The sequence below is a fragment of the Oncorhynchus clarkii genome, chromosome 11 (assembly GCF_045791955.1).
Source record: "Oncorhynchus clarkii lewisi isolate Uvic-CL-2024 chromosome 11, UVic_Ocla_1.0, whole genome shotgun sequence".
Lineage (NCBI taxonomy): Eukaryota > Metazoa > Chordata > Actinopteri > Salmoniformes > Salmonidae > Oncorhynchus > Oncorhynchus clarkii.
This window is the reverse complement of record NC_092157.1, coordinates 13,762,834-13,788,148: the sequence shown is the minus strand read 5'-3', so window position 1 is coordinate 13,788,148 and position 25,315 is coordinate 13,762,834. Positions and strand designations below refer to the sequence as shown.

The 25,315-nt window shown below is 43.6% G+C and overlaps 1 protein-coding gene across 1 annotated transcript in view; it reads left to right on the top strand.

The window, feature by feature from the left end:
• Positions 1–25,315, top strand: part of LOC139420227 (protein kinase, DNA-activated, catalytic subunit) — a 45,217-nt gene that overhangs the window by 5,636 nt on the left and 14,266 nt on the right. Inside the window, exons 14-62 of the mRNA XM_071170081.1 lie at positions 117–166; positions 485–628; positions 1,079–1,228; positions 1,403–1,521; positions 1,764–1,923; positions 2,434–2,499; positions 2,605–2,724; positions 2,888–3,047; positions 3,215–3,321; positions 3,412–3,502; positions 3,959–4,122; positions 4,379–4,531; positions 6,476–6,583; positions 6,806–7,032; positions 7,157–7,251; positions 7,433–7,535; positions 7,661–7,794; positions 8,994–9,224; positions 9,400–9,626; positions 9,981–10,189; positions 10,413–10,545; positions 10,739–10,897; positions 11,213–11,416; positions 11,612–11,800; positions 11,936–12,040; positions 12,365–12,532; positions 13,080–13,207; positions 13,309–13,516; positions 13,895–14,076; positions 14,274–14,442; positions 15,076–15,141; positions 15,239–15,302; positions 15,430–15,578; positions 15,895–16,035; positions 16,372–16,491; positions 16,661–16,804; positions 19,511–19,662; positions 19,794–19,928; positions 20,393–20,504; positions 20,603–20,730; positions 21,223–21,372; positions 21,536–21,709; positions 21,900–21,998; positions 22,082–22,292; positions 22,609–22,792; positions 22,987–23,181; positions 23,410–23,525; positions 24,211–24,342; positions 24,544–24,726. Of these exons, the coding sequence (XP_071026182.1) occupies positions 117–166; positions 485–628; positions 1,079–1,228; positions 1,403–1,521; positions 1,764–1,923; positions 2,434–2,499; positions 2,605–2,724; positions 2,888–3,047; positions 3,215–3,321; positions 3,412–3,502; positions 3,959–4,122; positions 4,379–4,531; positions 6,476–6,583; positions 6,806–7,032; positions 7,157–7,251; positions 7,433–7,535; positions 7,661–7,794; positions 8,994–9,224; positions 9,400–9,626; positions 9,981–10,189; positions 10,413–10,545; positions 10,739–10,897; positions 11,213–11,416; positions 11,612–11,800; positions 11,936–12,040; positions 12,365–12,532; positions 13,080–13,207; positions 13,309–13,516; positions 13,895–14,076; positions 14,274–14,442; positions 15,076–15,141; positions 15,239–15,302; positions 15,430–15,578; positions 15,895–16,035; positions 16,372–16,491; positions 16,661–16,804; positions 19,511–19,662; positions 19,794–19,928; positions 20,393–20,504; positions 20,603–20,730; positions 21,223–21,372; positions 21,536–21,709; positions 21,900–21,998; positions 22,082–22,292; positions 22,609–22,792; positions 22,987–23,181; positions 23,410–23,525; positions 24,211–24,342; positions 24,544–24,726 (7,118 nt within the window). The remainder of the gene's footprint in view (positions 1–116; positions 167–484; positions 629–1,078; positions 1,229–1,402; positions 1,522–1,763; positions 1,924–2,433; positions 2,500–2,604; positions 2,725–2,887; positions 3,048–3,214; positions 3,322–3,411; positions 3,503–3,958; positions 4,123–4,378; positions 4,532–6,475; positions 6,584–6,805; positions 7,033–7,156; positions 7,252–7,432; positions 7,536–7,660; positions 7,795–8,993; positions 9,225–9,399; positions 9,627–9,980; positions 10,190–10,412; positions 10,546–10,738; positions 10,898–11,212; positions 11,417–11,611; positions 11,801–11,935; positions 12,041–12,364; positions 12,533–13,079; positions 13,208–13,308; positions 13,517–13,894; positions 14,077–14,273; positions 14,443–15,075; positions 15,142–15,238; positions 15,303–15,429; positions 15,579–15,894; positions 16,036–16,371; positions 16,492–16,660; positions 16,805–19,510; positions 19,663–19,793; positions 19,929–20,392; positions 20,505–20,602; positions 20,731–21,222; positions 21,373–21,535; positions 21,710–21,899; positions 21,999–22,081; positions 22,293–22,608; positions 22,793–22,986; positions 23,182–23,409; positions 23,526–24,210; positions 24,343–24,543; positions 24,727–25,315) is intronic.

The following is a 25,315-nucleotide window of genomic DNA, read 5'->3' as shown; positions in this document are numbered from 1 at the left end:
AATCTATATAGACCTTATAAAGGGTTTATGAAGGCCTCATTAAGTCGTCAAAGTTGTTGTTACCGTAACTTCTGATGCATCACTATGCCAGAATTGTTTTATATTTCTCCTTTCAGTGCACCAGGGCTTGATTCGTGTTTGTTCGAAGCCAGTTGTCCTTCCTGAGGTAAGGTCATTTTGGCCCTACATTATGCCACTGTTTTAATGCTCTAATATGAGAATATCATACATTCCTTACATGGACTGTGATCTATGCGTTGTTGACCTTGTTTTCATCAACTCTACTTAGTTGCATAGTTTTGTTATTTAAATGTATACTTTAAAGGTATATTTTCTTTAACCATGATTGAAAGTTGGCAGGATAGTGTATTGTAAGTCAGTTGGGAGGATGGGATATTGTCAGTTGGCGGGATGGGGGATTGTCAGTTGGCAGGATCAGTTGTTGTCATTGGGAACTTGTTAATGGTGGTAACTGTTCTGTTAGGAGGGGGAGAACGCTCAGAGTGTCACCGGGACTGGTGGGGAGTCTGCAGAGGCCTCTCAAATGCAGACTGGGAAATGGAGGGTTCCCTCTTGTCGCGACTACCTGGATCTATTCAGGGGTCTCTTGGACTGTGATCATCTGAAGGTGTGTGTGTGGTGTGTGTGTGTGGTGTGTGTGTGTGACCAGTTAGGGCGCTGTTCTAAGCAGATCCTGGTTAAGATAGTATCTCTCTCTCAGATACTTTAACTGCACTTGATTAAGCTTGGCCCGGCCCAGTAGAATAGTCCTAAAAGTGTAAACGCCACCCATTTAGCTCTGCAGGCAGGCTCTATCAAAGATAACAAATACTATTTGAACCCAGGTCTGGTTCTAAGGGGAAAGATGTTTTTAATCTTCCTTGCTCAGTTTGGTTCTCTTAGCCTAGTTAGTCCTCCACTAATCTCAGTTAACCCAGAACTTAAATTGTGCATCATTTGGTTAGATGCTACCATTTATGCTTACGTAGTCTGTCCATGAGAGATTAGTCCTCCACATACAGTGTTGGTTGATGAAGTGTTCCTTGCTATCAATGACTCAAAATGTCCTCTGCTGTAGGACACTGGGTTTCTCGACAAGGGGTTTGAAACCCAGAACGCTACCCTGAGGTCTTTGAGCCGCCTGCTTTATGATGAACTGGTGAAATCCATCCTGAGGATTGTGGAGAAGCTGGACCTCTCAGTTCAGAATGTCAACACAGAGAAGGAGGTGAGACCTCTTCTGATAATAACTTTTGATTTGTGGTGAATCATTTCTAAAAATGGTCACCACTGATGTGTCCCGGCTTTAGCCGATGAATAAAGGTGTGCCACGCGTGAAAATAATTGATATTGTAAACAAATGAGACTCTCATTGATCAATATGTGGTTTGTGTTGTCATAGGGTCAGGATGACCAGGTCAGCAGCAGTATGGTTCTGCCGTCCTCTGATCCAACAGCCCACCTCCTTCCCAACAAACCCAAGGACTTCACTGCCTTCATCAACCTGGTTGATTTCTGCAGGTACAGTACCAGTCCCCATCCACTAGCCTGGTCCCAGATCTCTGTGTGCTGTCTGGCATAACAACAACTATAGAAAGCAGCTATACAGCACAGATCTGTGGCTTTTTGTTTTTTATTCAGTGAATGGGAGGAATCCTCAATGCAGCCTAAATCATCCAGTGCTTTCAAGCCAAGTATTTGTTTGGCACCTGAGTCCGTACCTCTAGTTACATTATGAGGCCTCTATCTGTTTGTCCTTGTAGTGAGTTGCTCCTGAAGAAGCGTCTGGACTATTTTGGGCAGTGGGTGTATCCTTTGAGCCACGAGCTGATCCTTCAGTCCATAAGAGCCCCGCTTGTCAGTGGCTTCTACAAGCTACTCGCTGTCTCCATGGAAGTAGCCAAGAGAATCAAGTACTTCCAGGTAAACCGTGTTCATCAATTCCATCCCATTACTATGCTTTGAAAAGATGTTTGATATAATTTGCGCTGTATGCACTAGCAACTCCAGCGCTGTTGGGTTTGATTCCCTCTTGGGTCATATGCACTATCTATTCAGTCACTGCACTGGATAAAAGTTTACAACTAAAGGTTATATATGCCACGTAGACACAGCTGTATGTTCTACAACTTGATGGCTGATGTACATGTGATGTACATGGTGGCTGATGTACATGTGATGTACATGATGGCTGATTTACATGTGATGTGATTTACATGTGATGTGATGTACATGATGGCTGATGTACATGTGATGTACATGATGGCTGATTTACATGTGATGTGATGTACATATGATGTGATGTACATGTGATGTGATGTACATGTGATGTGATGTACATGATGTCTGATTTACATGTGATCTACATGATGGCTGATGTACATATGATGTGATGTACATGATGGCTGATGTACACTATACTTTCTTTAACAGGGTGTCGGACCCAAAAGCGCTCAAAGCAGCGCCTGCTTTGCACTCTTCTCAAAGTTTGGAAAAGAGGTACAGCACGACTACTTTTTGAATCCACTCTAGAACGAGAAGAGCAGTGTTAAAGGCCATGTTGTTTGGTCAGAGTGATGTACTGGATGGTCACTGTCTCCTTAGGTGGCTGTGAGAATGAAGCAGTATAAAGATGAGCTCCTGGCCTCCTGCTTGACCTTCGTTCTCTCCCTTCATCATGACATAGTTGCTCTGGACATCAAGGCATACATCTCCCCACTTCAGGTGGGGAGCTCCCTCTCATGAGGGTTTATTACTGGTTTACCTAAAACATTTCAACTCAACATATAACTACCTACCTGGTACGAAGTCATGTACATGTATAGGTGCTGTTTTCAATTCATCCCAATTGATGACGTAACCGCTCTCTGGGATTGGTGTACCCCAGGTGGCTCTGAAGCTGGGCCTGAGCCATGCCCCACTGGCCAATGCAGCGCTGGACGCTCTGGAGTCGTGGTCGTCACGTATTCCCCGAGACACCATGCAGCCATACTATAGGGAGATCCTGCCCCACCTCGACGGATACCTGAAAACAGCCACTGCTGACGGTGATTTGACCTCGCTGTCCATCCATCCATTCTTGCTTCATCTCAGTCTGGAAAGGAAATTACAAAGAATATCTTTGTTCTATTTGGCTGTACTTCCCTCAGGGAATCTGACCTACTTGTTTGTTCGGTATGCTATAATTCTGTTCCCCTTTTTGTCTTGATTGCAGACAAGGATGAGAGCCCCTGGGAGGTGACGTCTCTATCCACGGGAAAAGAAAAAGGATACAGCAAAGTGATGGCTAAGCTCCTGAAGAGATCCAAGAAGGTTGCCATGGTAATAAGTAGTAGGAGTCATTTTTCCTGGCTATAAGTAACCGAAGCATAAGTTTCTCAAATATGAATTACAGGATGTTTTGTTTGTCAGGAGGAAGCTTCTCCCATTGCCATGGTGAGGAAGAGGGTGGTGCGGTTGCTGGGACACCTGGGAGGGCAGCTGAACAGGAATCTGGTGACCGGTGAGGATCTAGATGTATTTTGCAACTACCACTTTGATTAAACATGATGAACAAGTGTGTGTGTGTGTGTGTGTGTGTGTGTGTGTGTGTGTGTGTGTGTGTGTGTGTGTGTGTGTGTGTGTGTGTGTGTGTGTGTGTGTGTGTGTGTACTGTATGTATACCTAATATGTGCATCACAGGAGGCTGCTGAGGGGAGAATGACTCATAATAATGGCTAGAACGGAGTGAATGGAATGGTATCAAGCACATGTGTTTGATGTATTTGATACCATTCCACTGATTCCGCTCCAGCCATTACCACGAGCCCACCCTCCCCAATTAAGGTGTCACCAACCTCCTGTGATGTGTTTGAACGTCTGCATTTCAGCTAATTGTATGTCGGCTATACCCTCATATCTTTATATATCATCTTTGGTATGTTTCTATAGTTTATATAGGATCTTATTCTCTCACCAGCGACCTCAGCCGAGGAGATGATGAAGAAGTTTGTGGCCTGGGACTCTGAGAAAAGACTGAGCTTCGCTGTGCCTTTCGCTGACATGAAGCCCGTCATCTACCTCGACCCCTTTCTACCTCGCATCACAGAGCTGGCGCTGTCCACAAGTGACAGGCAAACCAAAGTATGGCCCCTCAAACTTTGTAAACAAACATATATATTTTACAAGGAAGCTAGACGGCCCAAAAAATCTGATTTAAGTATATATCTGATAGACATAATAGTTTGGGACTGTTGTGAATGTGTGCAGATCCCTGAAATAAGTAAAAAGAATATAGCTCTATTCATGGCATTGAGTTGAATAGAGCCAGCACTTATCCAATGTGCACTTCTCAAGAGTTGTATTTAAAGTTGTTACTGTGTGTATGTGCTGTGTTCAGGTGGCAGCCTGTGAGTTGCTCCATAGCTTGGTGGTATACATGGTGGGCAAGGGTTCTCAGATGGTGGAAGGGAAGAAAGGCAGCCTTCCTATGTACAACCTGCACAAACGCCTGTTCCCTGTGCTGCTCCGGCTCGCCTGCGACGTGGACCAGGTTAGTCCATAAGTCTAACTCAATTCATTTCATTTATTTTAATAAAGCCCTTGTTACATTAGCAGTTGTCACAAAGGGCTATACAGATACCCAGCCTAAGCCCCCAAAAAGTGGCTAGGAAAAACTCCCTAGAAAGGCAGGAACCTAAGGAAGAAACCTAGAGAGGACCTAGGCTCTAGCTGTGCCTGATGGACTTCAGACAAAACATCAGCTTAAGGCTTAATGTAGCCTTGATATATTTGTATATTTCAGTCATTTAGCAGACGCTCTTATCCAGAGCAACTTACAGGAGCAATCGGAGTGAAGTATCTTGCTCAAGGACACATCGGCAGATTTTTCACCTATCAGCTCAGGGATTCGAACCAGCAACCTTTCGGTTACTGGCCTAATGCTCTTAACCGCTAGGCTTGATGTAGCCTTCATGACCACTTTGTAAGGCCTATATATACAGCGCATTTGGAAGGTATTCAGACCCCTTCTCTTTTTCCACATTTTGTTACGTTATCTACACACACTACCCCATAATGACAAAGCAAAAACAGTTTTTTTGAAATGATTGCAAATGTGTACAAAATTTTTAAAAAACAGATACTTTATTTACATAAGTATTCAGACTCTTTGCGATGAGACTCGAAATTGAGCTCAGGTGCATCCTGTTTCCATTGATCATCCTTGAGATGTTTCTACAACTTGATTGGAGTCTACCTGTGGTAAATGCAATTGATTGGACATAATTTGGAAAGGCACACACCTGTCTATATAAGAGTCCACAGTTGACAATGCATGTCAGAGCAGAAACCAAGCCATGAGAATGAAGGAATTGTCCGTAGAGCTCAGAGACAGAATTGTGTCGAGGCACAGACCTGGGGAAGGGTACCAAAACATTTCTGCAGCATTCAAGGTCCCCAAGAACACCGTGGCCTCCATCATTCTTAAATGTAAGATGTTTGTAACCACCAAGACTCTTCCTAGGGCTGGCCTGCCTGGCCAAACTAAGCAATCGGGGGAGAAGGGCCTTGGTCAGGGAGGTGACCAAGAACCCGATGAACAACCATCTCTTCACCACTCCTTTATGGTAGTGGCCAGACAGAAGCCACTCCTCAGTAAAAGCCACATGACAGCCCACTTGGAGTTAGCCAAAAGGCACTTAAAGGACTCTGACCATGAGAAACAAGATTATCTTGTCTAATGAAACCAAGAATGCCAAGCGTCACGTCTGGAGGAAACCTGGCACCATCCCTACGGTGAAGCATGTTAGTGGCAGCATCGTGCTTTGGGGATGTTTTTCAGCGGCAGGGACTGGGAGACTTGTCAGGATCGAGGGAAAGATGAATGGAGCAAAGTACCGAGGGATCCTTGATGAAAACCTGCTCCAAAGCCCTCAGGACCTCCAGACTGGGGCCAAGGTTCACCTTCCAACAGGACAACGACCCTAAGCACACAGCCAAGACAAAGCAGGAGTGGCTTCGGGACAAGTGTCTGAATGTCCTTGAGTGGATCAGCCAGAGCCCAGACTTGAACCCGATCAAACATCTCTGGAGAGACCTAAAAATAGCTGTGCAGCGATGCTCCCCATCCAACCTGACAGAGCTTGAGAGGATCTGCAGAGAAGAACTCCCCAAATACAGGTGTGCCATACCTGTCATACCCAAAAAGACTCAAGGCTGTAATCGCTACCAAAGGTGTTTTAACATAGTACTGAGTAAAGGGTCTGAATACTTATATAAATGTGGTATTTCAGTATTTTTTTATTTGCTAAATAAATTAACAGTTTTTGCTTTGTCATTATGGGGTATTGTGGTTAGATTGCGGATTTTTCTTTATCTATTTTAGAATAAGGCTATAATGTAACAAAGTGGAAAAAGTCAAGAGTCTGAATAGTTTCCAAATGCACTGTACATGCTACAGAAATCATGTATTTGAACCTCAACTTTTTGTTTTCAGGTAACAAGGCAGCTCTTCGAACCACTGGTGATGCAGCTCATCCACTGGTTCACCAACAACAAGAAATTTGAAAGTCAGGACACAGTTGCTGTTTTGGAGGCTATTATGGTAATTCTCCCCTACTGAATTTCAAATACTATTTATTTTTAATAGAATGTGAAACTGATAGCAAATGTAGTTGCAACTGCAATGTTCTTCCATGATTTTGGTCCCATGTTGCCACAATTTGTCAAAAATGTATTTCAACCAGGAGTGAATGTGTAAAACTGAAATGTACTTATTCTACAGCAGTTGTTATGAAAGGTTTCTGACGATATCGTTTTTCTTCAGGATGGCGTGATAGACCCTGTGGATAGCACACTCCGAGACTTCTGTGGCCGCTGCATTCACGAGTTCATCAAGTGGTCCATTAAACAGACCACCCCCAAGCAACAAGAGAAGAGCCCAGCCAACATCAAGTCTCTGTTCAAGCGCATCTACAGCCTGGCCCTGCATCCTAATGGTTTTAAGAGGCTGGGTGCTGCTCTGGCTTTCAACAGTGTCTACCGACTATTCAGGTAAGGTCTTATTTGATTCTGTGAAGCGTGTTAGTACAGTAAACGGGACACTCATACTAGGAAATGTGGCTAGATTGCCTACACTACAGACTGCAATTTGTTTTTGTTTGCTTTGTCTGTGCAGAGAAGAGAATTCCCTGGTGGAGCAGTTTGTCTTTGAAGCATTGGTGGTATTTGTTGAAAGCCTGGGACTGGCCCATTCAGACGAGAGATCCTTGGGTAAGGATTGTCACTAAATTCCTGTTGGTGCTCTGTTAATCAAAATCATTAGGTTTTTTACGTGTGTCCAGGGAGGTCATAATATACAGTTAAGATCTTGAGGTGCTGAAATCCAACAATATGCATCATCATGCAAATCCAGATCGCCATAAAGATGAATAAAATCCTTCTACTTCCTTAGGAACATTGCAACAGTGTGGAAGTGCTATTGACCACCTGAAGAGGATCATCAAATACAAGGCTTCCAACCTCAATCAGCAGAACACCAAGAGGCGGATTCCAAGGTTAGCAATGTACTAGGCTGGCGCTCTTTTGGGATGGTTGCATTTTCGACTTCAAGTACACGCAACTCCGTTTTAAAGCATTTTTGACTTGTATCATTTACTAAATCTTCTCTCTTTTCCACTAGAGGCTTTCCCCCTGATGAAAATGTGTGTTTGTCCGATGTTGTTATGTGGCTTCTGGAGCAGTGTGGGCGACCTCAAACCGAGTGCCGTCACAAGTGCATGGAGCTCTTCTACGAGCTTGTGCCCCTGCTACCAGGTGAACTGTACTTTGTATCTGTTCCTCTGTAAAAAAAAAAGACAAATGTGACAACACATTCTAACTATAGTATGTTTAAACATTTTATTTTAAACTTCTATTTATTAAGACACATTTAAATAAAAAAGGTAAAATATTTAAATGTGCAATTCTATGGCTCTGAGACAAAGGTCAAACACAATTGACCTGAAAAAGTTGTTTATTTACTGCAATATTATTCAATCGGTCAATCAATCAAATTATAAAGCCCTGGCACCACACCACATTGCACATTTAAATATTTAACCTTTTTAATTTAAATGTGTCTTAATAAATAGAAGTTTAAAATAAAACAGCAAGCAATATAGATGTAGAAGCACGGTGGCTAGGAAAAACTCTAGGCCCTGAGGGGTGGTCAGTCCTCTTCTGGCAGTGTCGGGTGGAGATTATAAGAGTACATGGCCATTAAGGCCAGATTGTTCTTCAAGATGTTCAAATGTTCATAGATGACCAGCAGGGTCTGTGGACAGCCAGGAGTTATCATACTGGGGACAGCCAGGAGTCTGGGGGGGGCAGGCAGGCAGGCAGGCATACTTACATTCACACAGGACACTAGTTAAGACAGGAGAATTACACCAGATATAACAGACTGGGCCTAGCCCCCCGGGACATAGACTCTTGCAGCATAGATAATGGAGGCTGAGAAGGGGGGGTTGGGTGACACTGTGACCAGTGGTGTAAATTACTTATGTAAAAACACTTTAAAGTACTACTTACGTAGTTTTTGGCGGTATCTGTACTTTACTTTACTATTTATAGTTTTGGCTACTTTTACTTCATTATTTTCTTTAGGAATCTAGTGTACTTTCTACTCCATACATTTTCCCTGACACCCAAAAGTACTCATTACATTTTAACAGGAAAATGGTTCAATTCACACACTTCTCAAGAGGTCATCCCTACTGCCTCTGATCTGGTGGACTCACTAAACACGAATGCTTTGTTTGTATATGAGTGTTGAACCGTGCCCCTGGCTATCCGTAAATAAAATAAAAACAAGAAAATGTTGCTGTTTGGTTTGCAGGATATAACTCCACCCACCTTGCCAAAGCACAGCCCCCACACGGCTAGAGGGATATCAACAGACCACCAACTTACTACCCTGAGACAAGGCTTAGTATAGCTCACAAAGATCTTAATGGGACTTTTCTTGTCTTTAGGAGAGAGGTCTCCGTCCCAATGGCTGCAGGAGCTGTTGCAGCAGCATGGTGTGGGCTTCCTCATCTCCAGGCTGGAGGGTGGAGGGCTGCTCTCCCAGCCCACCCTCAGGCACCTGGCCGGCCCCTTCACCGTCAGGGCCGCGCTGCAGTGGATGGACCTGTTGCTGGCCGCCCTCGACTGCTACAACACATTCATTGGCCTACACATCATCAAGCCCCAGCAGATACTAGGTGAGTAAACTCACTGGTGAGCCACACTCGTATGATGAGGGACGTTGCCTGAGACATGAGGACTCGCTTTTAGCTCAGAGGGCTAACAAAGTAGCGTGACGCACAGGAGACCTGGGTTTGAATCCAATATGGTCACACTTGCATTTCAGTCACAAGTTTTTTTCTTTATTCAAAGGCTCTGATGAGAAATCCAGCTTTTTGAATGCCTTGGGGTTCTTCCTTGCTGAACTGGCCACCAAGGAGCTGGAGGCAGCAGAGGGCTGTTTCAGAGCAGGCCAGAGAATCTCCCTTTTCAGTCCCAGAGAGAGAGACCAGTACAACTACAGCAAGTGCACCATCATCGTACGACTCATGGAGTTTGCCACGGTGGTACTGGTCAAATGCCAACAGGACTTTTGGAAGGTGAAGGATTACTTTACGTATATTTTTGGCTTTGTAGACATTTATGGGCAACTCGTATCTTTGCTAGTGTCCAACAAGACAAAACTCTCAGTACTTCCTGGAAAATGTATGTACATAACCTCTAAATCGCTGACAATTCCCCCATGCAATCACAAGCTGCATGTATTTTTGGGGGAGGATAACGTGTCAGAAAAGTGTAAAATGTATCCCTTTATCAATTTAATGCCCACTGTCTCGCTGTATTGTTAATTAGGTATGGTATCATGGGTCTTCGTTTGCTGCCTTCGGGAAACTTGCAAGATTGTTTACTTGTAGAAATAAACTGATAAATACCCATTTTAACCCTGTCCCTAGCTACTGGAGAAGGATCTGTTTGACTCTGCCTTTTTGGAGCTGGTGGCTCTGACTGTCTGTGAGCCCTCGTCTATTGGCTTCAACATGGCTGACCTGGAAGTGATGAAGCACCTGCCAGAGGTGTGTGTTCCCCTGCTGAAGGCCCTGCTGGTCTCACCCTACAGAGAGGATCTGGAGGACAGCCTCAGGAAGAGGATATCCCAGCAAAGGTCTGTATGGTGTTGATTAGTCCTCTGTTTAGGTTAAGATCAGTTCAGTCCCAAACCAACCCCTAGACCATTGTCGTTTCTAAGTAGCCCTTTAAACATGTTAGGTAGACAACTATGGGCTTTATAGGAGTTCTATCATTAATTTTCTTCAGGAAATCATCAGAGCACAGAGTAAATCATAGTGTAGGAATGATGATTAATAATGGGTTTGTGTTGTCTTCAGTGTGGAGGACTTGTGTAGCGTGGACCTTTACCATCCAGACACTTGTACCAGCCATGCCAATATGGAGATGCTTCTCTCTGCCTGCAAACAGATTCACAAAGCAGGCTTCCTCAGCTCCCTTCTGCACAGCCAGGTACTCTTTCTTTCTTTCTCTCCTTACCCCTGTCTTACTGATCTACCTGATGCTGCTGAAACATTTAGGCCCAGCTTTACTAAGGCCAGAGTTCAATTGTTGTCTTGTAGTGCACAAATAGTAAATGTTACACACCTTCCCTCTTGTTGGAATCTCTTCACTATGTGACTGTTCTCTCTGCTGTGTGTTAAAGGATCTCAGTTACTCACAGTCCCTGGGATCCAAACTCCTCCTGGCGGTATACAAAGGCATCGCCCCCGGAGAGGAGAGGAAGGCCCTCCCTTCCATGGACGTGAGCAGCAGGAGGCTAGCCGACGGACTGGTGCAGCTGGCCTTCTCCCTGGGTGGACAGGTTGGAAACACCTAGCCTAATTTCCCCTAGATTGTTTTGCAGGCGGGGTGCTAAGGCCAACAGAGCAACATCCATGCCCTCTGGCAGTTTGCTGCTTACATGGCAGACTTCTGTTCCTTTTAATCTTTTTGTAAACAAACAATGTATAGCTTCCAAATATGTTTAAAACTTTCATCTCGTAGATAGTCAGTGATTGTATTCATAGCTCCAGCTATGAATTTGACAGTGGTCACAGATTGCGGCTTGACTCAAGTACTTCATCAAACTCCGTCTCTGCTACACTTACCTGTTTGTGTTCTGTCGTCATTCTGGCAGAGTGAGCAGCTGGTAGAGCTGCTTTTGAACACCATCATGCTGTCTGTGCCTCTGGCGGGCAGCCGCAAGCAGAACTTCCTCAGCTTCTCTCACGGAGAGTACTTCTACAGCCTCTTCCAGATGACGCTCAATGCAGAGCTGCTCAGCAACCTGGATACCACCGTAACGCTGCTCATGAAAGCCGCCACCCAAAACCCTAGCATGGTGAGTAGTAGTGGTCTCATCTAATAAATTATTTAGAATCAAACCTTCGTTCAAATATCAGGGATTGGGTTGAAAGCAAAATACAAATTTCCATGACCTACCAAGAAAATGGACAAAGTATATCTCTCTCTTAGCAAGATGACCAAAAAGTGTTGTAGAATACATTTGTACATTTCTTTGGTGTCCTTGCAACAGGTTAGCGTGCTGCTGAACGGCATGCTGGACCACAGTTTCCGGGAGCGCTCGATGAGGAAGAGCCAGGGCAGTCGGCTGGTGGAGTGGATACTGCAGAGGTGGGAGCTGCTGAGGCCGTGGTGGGGCAACAACGCCTCCACGTCAGAAAGTAAAACCGCCACCCTCACATTGCTCTCCAAGGTTCTACAGGTGCAGCATAGCCAGATATATATGCTTCTTTTCATCTTTTTAAACATGTTTTCATTGTATTTTTGTACCCAGGTTTTAGCTTGTGTTTAACCTATATGAGTTTATCTAACTATATGTATATCTAATTCTGTGCAGATTGATTCATCTGTGTGCTCCAATGCCGGCCACCAAGCATTCCAACTGGTGTTCTCCACGTTCACTACTCTCATCGTTGACATGGCCCTGCCGTTGAATCTCAAGGTAAATCATTCAGGTCGTTTTAATCAATTTAATCTTCCTGATTTTGTTTCTTGGTATCTACATTTTTTTTTATTTTTAAAGCCCTATTTTATAAGGTATGTTCACTGAAAACCGAGTTACTGGGGATGGGAGAAGGGTCATTTGGTAGCTGTGGATAATTAACTGGCTGTGGTAGCATGGCTGGCCAGGTCCTTAATCTTGTTAACAAGTGCTATGGGATTGACTCATAGTCATGGAAAACTGTCTTACCTTTAGTCAAGGGAAGAGGAAAAATGTTAATCACTGTTTTGAGTGAACTATCGCTTTAACCCCACCACTCTTCAGAGCCAGGCACTGATCATGCTGCCATTCTTCACCACCCTGCCGGAGGAGCCCCTGGCCCAGCTGCAGACGTCCCTGGAGGCACTGGTGGCATCCCACTTCCCGATGCAGTCAGACGAGTTCCCCCGTGGCTCCCTGCACCGCAACAACTACATGGACTGTCTTCGAAAGGTAAGGTCAACCAGACCTGGGTTCAAAAATAGTATTTAGGGTATTTCCATTACTTTCAAAGACATTTGGAAGTATGTATTTCAATATTATTTATTTGAAAATAGTAGTTGAATATTGGAATGTATTTGTAAAACACAAATACTCAAATACACTCCCATGCATTTAACCTAGGTATTTAAAAATAGTATTTAACATAAGTATTAAAAATACTTGATTCGGGACACATTATTTGAACATACTCACTACACAGAAAAAAAATAATTTAAAAAATAAATACTCAAATACACCTGTATTTGAGCTCTGGTCTGCCATCAACTTTAATGGTTAAGTCCTAAGTCCCTCCAACATTGTTCTTACACCAGTCCACTTTAAATCCATAAGGGGGTGGAGAAGTGGACACTTCGGCAGACCAGTAGTGTTCTAATGGCTCAGGTGGTGGGCGCATAGTTCTTGCAACATCCGGGTTCTGGGTTTGATTCCCGCCACATATATTTAATGATATCTTGAATTATTCTTGTACATTATCATGAATGTCACTCCTTTTCAGTTTTTGGATGCCTTAGAACTCTCTCAAAGTCCTCTTCTGCTGAAATTAATGGCCGGAGTTCTGTGCCGCGATACCAAGCACATTATGGAGGACTTGTTCCAAACGTGTTTCCAGAGAATTGCTAGACGGTGAGTGAGGCACTTATTTCCCCCACCGTGTTTAGATGTTTAGATCAGTGTTGGTTTCTCCAAGTGTAAGGTGGATTGAAAACTGTTTTGTGTGTGAGCAGGTCCAGTGGTGAGCGAATGGTGCAGCTGTTATGTGCCGTGTACAAGACCATCCAGCAGGGTGACGTGCCTGTCCCCTCCATGCTCCAAGCCATGCTGGAGAGAGTGCTGCTACCATTAGCCTCTTACTGCAGCCCAAAAGCCCTGGCTGAATTCTTCAGCGCTAACGTCGGTGACATCATGGCGGCGCTGCTCGCTCGCTTTACCAAGGTCTGTTGGTTGCTTTCTTGTTATCTGTATTTAATATTCTGCAGTCTTTTACCATGGTGGAACATTAATGACAAGTGTAAAGAGCTTTGGCTTTTGTGGAATCTACAAGGTTCATTGCTTTAATCTGTTATATGACGGGACGTGTGCTTTACTGAAAAAGTATGAAAACATTTTAAAATAACATAGAGAACTTAGTGTTTTGGTGTAGATCTGCTGTCACGTGTAAGGCTTGAAATGTTATTTGACTTAGCCTAATTAGAAAATGTATTTTGTTTTTGCAGATAAACTTAATCCTAACTGAGCTTTTTCTAATGTTCTCATAGAGTTGAAAAACATTTAAACCAGTTGGAAAAAAATATTTCTGATTTTTTTTTTCAGTCCAACGAAGCGGCTTATGAGGCCCAGTTGATTAAGAAGAATGGCTGCTACAAACTGATGGAGTTGCTCTACTCTCGTCTGCCTAAAGAGGAGGTTTACTCCAAAGACTCCCAGATCAACCAGGCCTACTGTGGAACCACAGTCACAACAGAGGGCAACGAGCTGTCAAAGACTCTCATCAAGTAAGTCCACCGATAAGTTGTATCTTTTTAAAGGTGCCATCCATAAAATGTTCCAATATAGCCATACATTTAAATATATATTCACCCCTAACCTTGTCAAGGGGTAAAAAAAATTATAAAATGCTACTCAATCAATTTCTCCAGTCGTCTAGTTTAATCTGTTTGTGTTGCTAAATCCAGTTGTAATTTCCCTTTAGGTCATGCTTTGAAGCCTTCACAGAGAACATGACAGGAGAAACTCAGCTCTTGGAGATCAGGAGGCAGTACCATTGTGCTGGGTATAACTGTGCCATCGCAGTCATCAGCTGTAGCTTCAACGAGACCAAGTTCTACCAAGGCTTCCTCTTCACAGAGAAACCTGAGAAGGTGATACAAAGTCGCCTGGTCCCAGATCTGTTTGTGCTGTATTGCCAACTCCTATTGTCATGCCATACTAAAGGGTTAATTCAACCAAATTGCATTGCAGATTTTATCCAGTTGTATATTTTTAAGCAGTAAGGCCCGAGGGTGTGTAGTTTATGGTCAATAAACCACAGCTAAGGGCTGTTTGTCAGCACGACGCAACTTGGAGTGCCTGGACACAGCCCTTAGCCGTGGTATATTGGCCATATATTATAAACCCACAAGGTGCCTTATTGCTGTTATAAACTGGTTACCAATGTAATTAGAGCAGTAAAAATAAGTGTTTTGTCATACCCGTGGTATACGGTCTGATATACCACAGATATAATCAGCTTTCAGGGCTCGAACCACCCAGTTTATAATACAAGTTATACCATGACATTGTTGAATACTTGTTTCTGATTGGCATGAAGGGCATTCTAGAGTGTGCATTATAATATATACACTCAGTTTATAAAAACATATAAACTATGTACTTTTTTCTTGTGGTGAAATAAAATTGCTAAATGGTATGGGTATAGAAGTACCAGGCTCATCTCACATGATCAATTCTACAATACAAATCAATAATGTATGTTCTTCTGTTCTTTCCCCCAGAATCAATTCATATTCGAGAATCTCATTGATACCCAAAGGACGTACAGATTCCCTATTGAAATTGAGGTATATTGTTTTTTTTTCTCCCACTGATGAGATGACATCAGTGAGTAATCCGAGTGATGTCAGTAATCTGAGCATAGCCTTCTCATTCTCCCTATAGGTTCCTATGGAGAGGAAGAAGAAATACGTCATGATTCGGAAAGAAGTGAGCGAGGAGAACGGAGGTAGGATGAATCTGCATCTCCACCTGACATTCAGTTGAGGTTCCTTAGTATACTTCACGTTACATTGTTGGAAGTAACAGTTGTCTCTATATTTAACCTTTCTATCCGTGTTGTCTCTGCCCATCAGAGGAGCCAGTATACCTCTCCTCTCAGTCCTACATGGCTGACAGCAGTCTGAGTGAGGAGATGAGTCAGTTTGACTTCTCAACCGGAGTCCAGAGCTTCTCCTACAATTCTCAGAATCCTGCGGGGCAAAGTCGCACAGTCAGGAAGCGGGTCAGTCCGACCGCTGTCTCTCTCCATGCCTCAGGGTTGCTTTTACATGGGTTAGAGTTAGAGTATCCATGGGAGAGACTCTTGTCCCATCCCCTAACAGGCCCCTTACCTTTATTATACACATTGCATAAGTACATATACAATATTTAAGATATCCTAAAGATATACTGAGTCAATACTTAGTGGAAGCACCTTTAGCAGAAGGAACAGCTGTGTGTCTCTTTGGATATACATATACACAAAGAGCCTACAAACTCATTTGCACTGTTGTATCTTTTTATTGGTAAATGTTTGACTGTTTTTGGAATTACCTCAGGAGAGAGCCGAGACCATTTCGGCTCAGGAGGAGACGGTGGACCTGGAGATGGATGAACTGAACCAACACGAGTGCATGGCGGCCATGACGTCTCTGGTGGGCCACATGCAGAGGAACAACATCACTCCCAGAGTTGAACAGGTCTGCTCATGCCACTGCTCCATTCCACACTGACCACTTAGCCCCTAAACCCCTGGCACTCTTGTAGATCTGAGAGGATTTGATAGATAGAAGCATTATTATGGCTTAATCTTGCCCTCTGGTCGGCTTTTTGCAATATTGATTCCACATATCCAGCCCTCATCAGATCTACAGGGAGTAGGGGCTAGGGAGTAGGGGCTAGGGAGTAGGGGCTAGGGGTGGATTTGGAATTCTGCACAAGTCTGTCTATTGCAGTTGGAGAAAGGTTGATAGTATTTTTTTTTTTAGGGATTGGGACCCATTCCAACATGTTGTCTTGTCTTCTGTGTGGTCTAGGGAGGCGTACCCAGTGAACTCCCACCCTGGATGAAGTTCCTGCAAGGAAAGTTGGCAAATCCAGCCACACCGCTAAATATCCGACTTTTCATCGCAAAGCTGATAATCAACACAGAGGAGGTGAGGCCACCCATCCTCTAACAACATCTGCCAACAATATATTTTCTCCCTGAGTTTACCCTTCATCGTTCCCGTTTTTCCCATTTGTATTTCAAATCAAGATTGGCAGGTGTGGTTCCAACATACTGTTCCTGATATTTCTGATGGTTCTGACGCTGTTGTTCTGCAGGTTTTCCGTCCATACGCCAGGCTGTGGCTGGGGCCGCTCCTACAGCTGGTGGTCTCTGGGAACAACGGGGGTGAAGGGATCCACTTCATGGTGGTGGACATAGTGGTCACAGTGCTCTCCTGGATTGGCCTGGCCACCCCCAAGGTTCTTTCCCGTGTCTTCTTTTCACCCCTTTTCTCATTGAGCTACACTCTATATACAAACATATGTGGACACCCCTTTCCAATTATTCTGCTACAGTTGCAAAAAAAAGTATGTGAACCCTTTGGAATTACTTGGATTTCTGCATAAATTGGTCATCAAATTTGATCTGATCTTCATCTAAGTCACAACAATAGACACACCCAGTTTGCTTTAACTATTAACACACAAACAATTATACATTTTCATGTCTTTATTGAACACACCATGTAAACATTCACAGTGCAGGGTGGGAAAATTATGGGAAACCTTGGATTTAATAACTGGTTGACCCTCCTTTGGCAGCAATAACCTCAACCAAATGTTTTCTGTAATTTTGGACCATTCCTTTTTACAAAACTGTTTCAGTTTAGCAATATTTCTTCTGTTGAAGACATTCTGTTGTTGATTTACTTCTGTGTTTTGGGTCATTGTCCTGTTGCATCACCCAACCTCTGAGCTTCAATTGGCGGACAGATAGCGTAACATTCTCCTGCAAAATGTCGACAAACTTGGGGATTAATTTTTCTGTCGATGATAGCCAGCTGTCCAGGCCCTGAGGCAGCAAAGCAGCCCCAAACCATGATGCTCCCTCCACCATACTTTACAGTTGGGATGAGGTTTTGATGTTGGTGTGCTGTGCCTTTTTTTCTCCACACATAGTGTTGTGTGTTCCTTCCAAGCAACTCAACTGTAGTTTCATCTGTCCACAGAATATTTTGCCAGTAGCACTGTGGAACATCCAGGTGTACTTTTACAAACTTCAGACATGCAGCAATGTTTTTGGACAGCAGTGGCTTCTTCCGTGGTGTCCTATGAACACCATTCTTATTTAGTGTTTTACGTATTGTAGACTCGTCAACAGAGATGTTTGCATGTTCCAGAGATTTCTTTAGCTGAAATTCTCGGATTCTTCTTATCCTCATTGAGAATTCTGCACTGTGCTCTTGCAGTGATCTTTGCAGGATTGCCACTCCTAGGGAGAGTAGCAACAGAGCTGAACTTTCTCCATTTATAGACAATTTGTCTTACCGTGGACTGATGAACATCAAGGCTTTTAGAGATACTTTTGTAACTCTTTCCAGCTTGACGCAAGTCAACAATTCTTAATCTTAGGTCTTCTGAGATCTCTTTTGTTCGAGGCATGGTTCACATCAGGCAATGCTTCCTGTGAATAGCAAACTCACATTTTGTGAGTGTCTTTTATAGGGCCAGGCAGCTTTAACCAACATCTCCAATCTCATCTCAGCATGCGTTTACTGTGAACACTGAGGCTGTACCAGCTTTAAGTTACAATTTTAACAGTGGCCAAGTAGGCTTTTGTTTTCTGTTTGATCATAATGTAGGCCCACCAGAGTGGCCTACAATAAAAACAACTATGGAGAAAATGCATCTCATAACAATTTAAGATGGAAATAGCTGTTTTATCGTTCAGCCTACAGTAGCAGCCAATGTGTGGTGTTCAATGTAGGCCAACATTCCATGAGACTTTTGAGGAGAAAAAAACATGCAGGGCTTGACATGAACCTGTTTATCCACTCGTCCTTCAGACAAGGTGACTGAAAAAGTTTGATGCTAGAAACCACTTTATAAAATAAAATGCATTATTATGCCCATACCATTATTACAGAGAATCAGACACATTATCCTACCTTCAGCCTATTGGGTACCTATTCAAGCCTATCTCAAAATACAACTCTGCCCCTTTAAGACAAAAAAACCCTCTACCTGACTCTCATTTCAAAGATAAATGTACACGTTTTGTGCTCTTGTAGGAAGCAATCACTCCCCTATTGCTGACTACACATTATCTATAACTAGGCTATTAACTCACTGGGTATACATGCATCTCTTGGTTTGATCTCAAAACAAGCACATCTACTCATGACCACAGCTGTAAACACAGTCCAGTTCAAAGTTAATGGCACAGATTCATATGGCAATGGTCTATTTGCATATAGGCATTCTGCAGCTCTGATTGGTTATGCCGCACTGGTCTGTGTAGAATACGGGCTGAGTCGTGCACAATAGAATCCTACTTCGACGCGTTCTACCTACAACATCTCTTGCATAGTTAGTTTTGTTTCGGTATGTTGCATTGAAAGTGTCTATTGTATTGATTCGCTCACAATTGCCACAGTAAAGGGAAACGTTGATAGTGTTAACTAACAGGGAAAAGTCTAGAAAGTTGAGTGAAGTTCAATCTCGTGTTTCTACGTGGGCTGATATTTCTTCTGAGCTCTGTGCGGTGTTCCCAGCGCGGCAGTCTTGGGCTACTGCACGCTAATGCTCAGCTTAGAGGGAACATTGACCTCAACGCCATCGAACACCTTTGGGATGAATTGGAATGCGAGCCAGGCCTAATCGCCCAACATCAGTGCCCCGACCTCACTAATGCTCTTGTGGCTGAATGGAAGCAAGTCCCCGCAGCAATGTTCCAACATCTAGTGGAAAACCTTCCCAGAAGAGTGGAGGCTGTTATAGCAGCAAAATATGGACCAACTCCATATTAATGACCATGATATTGGAATGAGATGTTCGATGAGCAGTTGTCCACATACTTTTGGTCATGTAGTGTACTTCCAATACAGTATTGTTTCTCCTACTATGATTTTGCCCCCCCATGGGGGAAGTGTTGCATTACAGTCTTTTTTTTTGTTGGTATCCCAGGGCAACACCAGAGATGAAGTCCTGGCCAATCGTCTGCTGGAGTTCCTGATGAGGAACAGCTTCCACCCCAAGAGACCCGTCTTCAGACACAACCTGGAGATCATTCGCACTGTGGTGGAGTGCTGGAAGGACTGTCTGGACGTGCCCTACAAGTGAGAATGACCCTAGTACAAGCATTTAATTTCCTTTCCCACTGATTTCCCCAAGCTTTTGAAAACCTTCTCAAAAAAGTGAACTATCCTTTTAATATCAACATGTGTCCTCTTTCTTCTTTGTTGCGCAGCCTGATCTATGAGCGTTTCTGTGGCAAAGACCCAAACAGTAAAGATAACTCAGTAGGACTTCAGCTGCTGGGCATCATTCTGGCCAACAGCCTCCCTGCCTACGATGCCAGGAAGTGTGATATCGAGTACGACAGGTAAATGGGCAACCTGTGTGTCTGTCTGTCGAGAAAGTAAACGAATGCATCAGCTGATTAGATTGATGATGAGCATGATTGTGGTTATGATGATGAAGAAGATTATTATGATGAAGGTGGTGATGATGATTATGATGATGATGATGATGATAGTGGTTATGATGATGAGCATGATGATGATGATGATGATGATGAAGAAGAGTTATGATTGTGGTTATGATGATGATGAGCATGATTGTGGTTATGATGGTGGTGGTGGTGATGATGATGATTGTTGTGATGATGATGATGATGACTTAGTATTATTAGTAGTAGTATTATGGCATTATTTACCTTACTATTGTTGACCTTATTTTACCTGGTAAATGTGATTGAAAACCCATTCCTCCATTATGAGTGTTGCATTGAATGAGGGTACTGAGTGTTTCAGTGAATAAGGCCTGACTATGTGAAATGTGTTGCAGATATATCCAGTCCCTGACCAACAACCTGGCCTTCACCAGATATAAGGAGGTCTACTCTGCAGCCGCTGAGATCATCGGTCTTATCTTGAAGAACATGACTGAAAAGGACAGTGTACGTTAACTTGTCCTCTTGATAATCCTAAACCCAAATGATGGACTTTATTGACTTTTTATTTGAACATGATTCCACGTGTTTTTTCTTTCTTTCAGCAACCCGATGCGTCGCTGCTCAGTCTCACTGTAAATGAATTAAAAGATCTGAAGAAAAAAGACCTGGATGACAAATTCATTATCTGCTTGAGCAAAGTTTCCAAACACTTCCCTCCCTTTATGGACCGGTAAGAGTAGTGTTTTTATCTTGTAACTTCCTGAAACACCATGATCTAGTAAGCTAGTTCAGCCCAGGTCCAAAACTGAAGTAAATCATTTAGCTAATTCACTGGATACAACATGAACTGGGCTAAGAGTGAAGCTGCACTCCTTCACTGTCGTACATTTCCGACTTACTTCGATAATGCTCCTTTTGTTAGGAAATGGTAAAGATTACAAATATTTGTAGATAAACATCGGGTCACCTCGATTAGAATGGATTCTGGAGGAAGACTTCCTGGCTGGTTTGCTCTAATCATATCTGGGAAATTTACCCAGTTATTTTGATACGCACGGCTACTTTCTAAATACACAAAGCAGCTTTATGAGAGTTTGTAAACATTTTTGCTGTACTGTTTACAACTGTTGTATCCTGTTGACATGACAAATAAAGTTGATTTTGATTTGACTTAAAATAATGTGTGTTTGTGTGTGCGCACACACTTGTGTGTCTATATTAGGTTTGTCAACGTAGTGTCCTACCTGCTGCCGAAGCTGCACGGCATGTTGAAGACCCACTGTCTGGAGTGTGTTTTCAGCCGGGCCGAAGTCATCCCAGACATCTACCTGCTGCTGAAGACCAAGGGATTCACCCAGATCATGGCCCACAGGTTTGCCCCCTACACACACACACACATATATGAGGCCTGGACTAAAAAGCATGGTCAATTGGAGAATCTCCAGTGTAATCGCTTTTTAGTCCAGGACCAGCCTTAATCAGTGTCAGACATGAACTCTGGTAGAAACCACATGACGTTGTTGCTGTTCTCCTAGGGATGAGGTGAGACAGAGAGTGTGTCTGGACATCATCCACAAGATCCTGGCCAAGCTGAAGCCAGCGGAGCTCCAGGAGGTCCTGGGAGCTGTCACAGCATTCATCTCCCACCCCTCGCCGGCCTGCAGAGAGAGGATGTACGACATCCTCATGTGGATTCAGGATAACTACAGGTTGGTACAGTGCTCATTTTAGGACAGCCTCGCCGCATTGATTCAATCACCATGCCTCACGCTTACACAACAACGGTTTAGTTCCTATTTGGGCCCCACCACTATGCCCCCTATAATTGCTCTAATGTTGATGCTCTGGAAATTACGGATAGAATGATTGTGAAAGGCTAACGAAGTCATTTGTTTTCAGTGATGTAGAGAGTCAGTCTGACAGTGTTTCGGTGGAAGTGTTCAACGAGGCAAAGGAAACCCTGCTTCAGGGACTTACCGATGGAAACCAAGGGCTGCAGTAAGTACTTATCTTACATGTGGCATAAAAGTAATTTCTCACAAAGTAGTGTCTGTAGCATTCTGCCTCCCCTCAATCTGCAGGCTGTACGTGCGTAACTTCTGGAGCCACGAGAAGCGCCTGCCCAAAGCCACCCTGGAGCGCATGCTGGTGTTGCTGCACTCTCTATACTCTAGTCGCATCGAGGAACACTTCCTCAGTCTGGCCACTAACCTGCTCCTGGAGATGACCAGCCAGAGTCCAGACTACACACGCAACATGTTTGAGTACCCGCTGTCCGAGTGCAAGTTCCAGGTCAGGAGACTGTGACCACCGTAGAAATCAAATCATTTATTTCTAGATCATTCTTTCAAGATTGTTATTTTTAGAACATTTTATTTCTTTGAAGTGACTATAGGCTTCAGCCTGCAAAGAATGCACATTTTGATAGATGTACTTTAACAAAACAATGTGACAGAAAAGTACATTCAAATGTATTTTTTCAGGTTTGTTACATTTAAATGTGAATTCCACACATGATCACGAAAGACACAGACATCTACTACTGTGGGGAAATCTGCAATAAGACTGTAGAGCAAAGTGTTTTGATGACGTTTTCTCTCTCTTCAAGGACTATGTGATTGATTCGAACTGGCGTCTCAGGAGCACCGTCCTAACCCCGATGTTTGTGGAAACTCAAGCCACACAGGGAGCCACGCAGGGCCTGGAGAGCTCCACGTCTCAACCAGGGACCGTGAGGAACCAGCTCCGAGCAACACAAGGCTCACTGGAGTTCAGCCAGACTCAAGCTCCAGGTATGTACGTCCCCTTTCCTTCAAAAAGCCTTTGAAACTGAGATATTCAGTTGGTTGGGGTATGGGTGTGAGTTAGCTATGACTAACTAATTGTTAGCTATACATTTGAGTTAACTCTTTGATAGTGTTTAGCATGCTTGTGTTTTTTGTGTGGTTACGTGCGTTTTACATTGTTTTGTTTCCCTGTATTTCAGGCCGGCGCTCCGCCTATAACTGGTTGACCGGCAGCAGCGTGGACACCCTGGCTGAGTACTCGCTGTCCTCTGAGTCCCTTTCCGCTCTACTCGTGTTCGACAAGAAGAAGCCGGCTGCTTGGAGGCCCACCGGGGACGGCTTTGGCACCAGGCGCCTCGCCTCGCCTTCTGACGAGGGTGACAGCCGCAGCAAAGGCTAGTCTCTCAAGTTTCATACCACCATGTGATGTTATTCCTTTTGTTTTAAAAATTATAACACAATAGTCTCAGAATGAACATGGACATAAAGAATAAGAAACAGATTTGTTTTTGTTTTCATTGCAAAGAAAACATTTTTCTCCAAATGTTTTCCGTTGTGTGCACTTATGGATACTGTATGTCTATCAGCTGTCAATGTCCTGTTTGTCTGCTTCCCTTCAACAGCTCAGAGTGAACAACGCGCCGACATCCTGAGGCTGAGGAGACGCTTCCTCAAGGACCAAGAGAAAGTCAGCTTGGGCTTCGCCAAGAAGGAAATACGCCACCAAAGACAGGAGAAGGCAAGCGTCAAGAAAGCCCCTTTTTAAGTGAAGGAGTTATACACAGAGTGTACAAAACACTAGGAAAACCTTCCTAATATTGAGTTGCACCCCCCTCCCTTTGCCTTCAGAACAGCCTAAATTCATCGGGGAATGGACTCTACAAGGTGTCAAAAACATTCCACAGGGTTGCTTGCCCATGTTGACCCGAATGTTTCCCACAGTTGTGTCAAGTTGGCTGGATGTGTTTTGGGTGATGGACCATTCTTGATACACATGGGGAAACTGTTGAGCGTGAGAAACTCCGTAGCGTTGCACTCAAACCAGTGCGCCTGGCACCTACTACCATACCCTGTTCAAAGGCACTTAAATATTTTGTCTTGCCATTCACCCTCTGAATCTCACATAATCCATGTCTCGTGGCTTAAAGATGCTTCTTTAACCTGTCTTAACTGTCTTTAACGTCTCTTCATCTACACTGATTTTGATGTGGATTTAACAGGTGACCTCAATAAGTGATCATAGCTATTACCTGGTTTCATCTGGTCAGCCTGAAAGAGCAGGTGTTCCTAATGTTTTGTACACTCAGTGTAGATCAAATCCATATTTGTTCTGTATTTGTAGTTATCTGCATTTCAATCTTTTTTTGCTTGAGTTTTATGCTGCCATTTTGTCTTCTAACTGGCCGGGTTATGTGTTAACTTAGGACAAGATGGCCGACCAGAGGTTAAGAAAGGAGGCCCAGGTCACTCTGTACCGCAGCTACAGATCCGGAGACTTGCCTGATATCCAGATCCAGCACAGTAGCCTCATCGCTCCCCTGCAGGCTCTGGCACAGGTCTGTCCCACCTCTGGATGGCCACCCCACTGTTACGTCACTTTCATTTACTATACTCACTTTACTTTGGTTTAACATTTCACTTTGGGTAGTAAAAAGTAGTGCTCTGTGTTGTGGGAGAGCAGATCACACATTTCCATCTCATCATTGCTGGACTCAAGTTCTCCTCTACTTCATTGTATTCTAAATGTCTTTCCCCAGAGAGATCCCACTCTGGCCAAGCAGCTGTTCAGCTCTCTGTTTGCTGGTGTCCTGCAAGAAATGGACGGCTTGGAGAAGTCTAATGAGGAGAAGAAGAGGATCAAGGAGGAGCTACTGAGGGATATGAACGGGTTCCTAAGCAAGAGTACCCTTTACTTTCCTCCTTTTGTTGCATGTGTGCAGGTTTGAGACTTCTCACATTTTTTTCACTGTGTGTAGAGGATGGTTCAGTTGTTTTAGGTCATTTATTTTGGTATTATTGTGGAATATTTCTCATATGTTGGCATCTGCATTTGTAACACTTGAATCTTTGCCATCTCTGCTACAGTTGAAGTTGGACGTTTACATACCCTAAGATTGGAGTCATTAAAACTTGTTTTTCAACCACACCACAAATGTCTTGTTAACAAACCTATAGTTTTGGCAAGTCGGTTAGGACATCCACTTTGTGCATGACACAAGTAATTTTTCCAACAATTGTTTACAGACAGATTATTTAACAATTCCAGTGGGTCAGAAGTTTACAGACACTAAGTTGACTGTGCCTTTAACCAGCTTGGAAAATTACAGAAAACGATGTCATGGCTTTAGAAGCTTCTGATAGGCTAATTGACATTATTTGAGTCAATTGGAGGTGTACCTGAGAGTGTATTTCAAGGCCTACCTTCAAAACTCAGTGCCTTTGCTTGACATCATGGGAAAATCAAAAGAAATCAGTCAAGACCTCAAAAAAAAATGGTGGACCTCCACAAGTCTGGTTCATCCTTGAGAG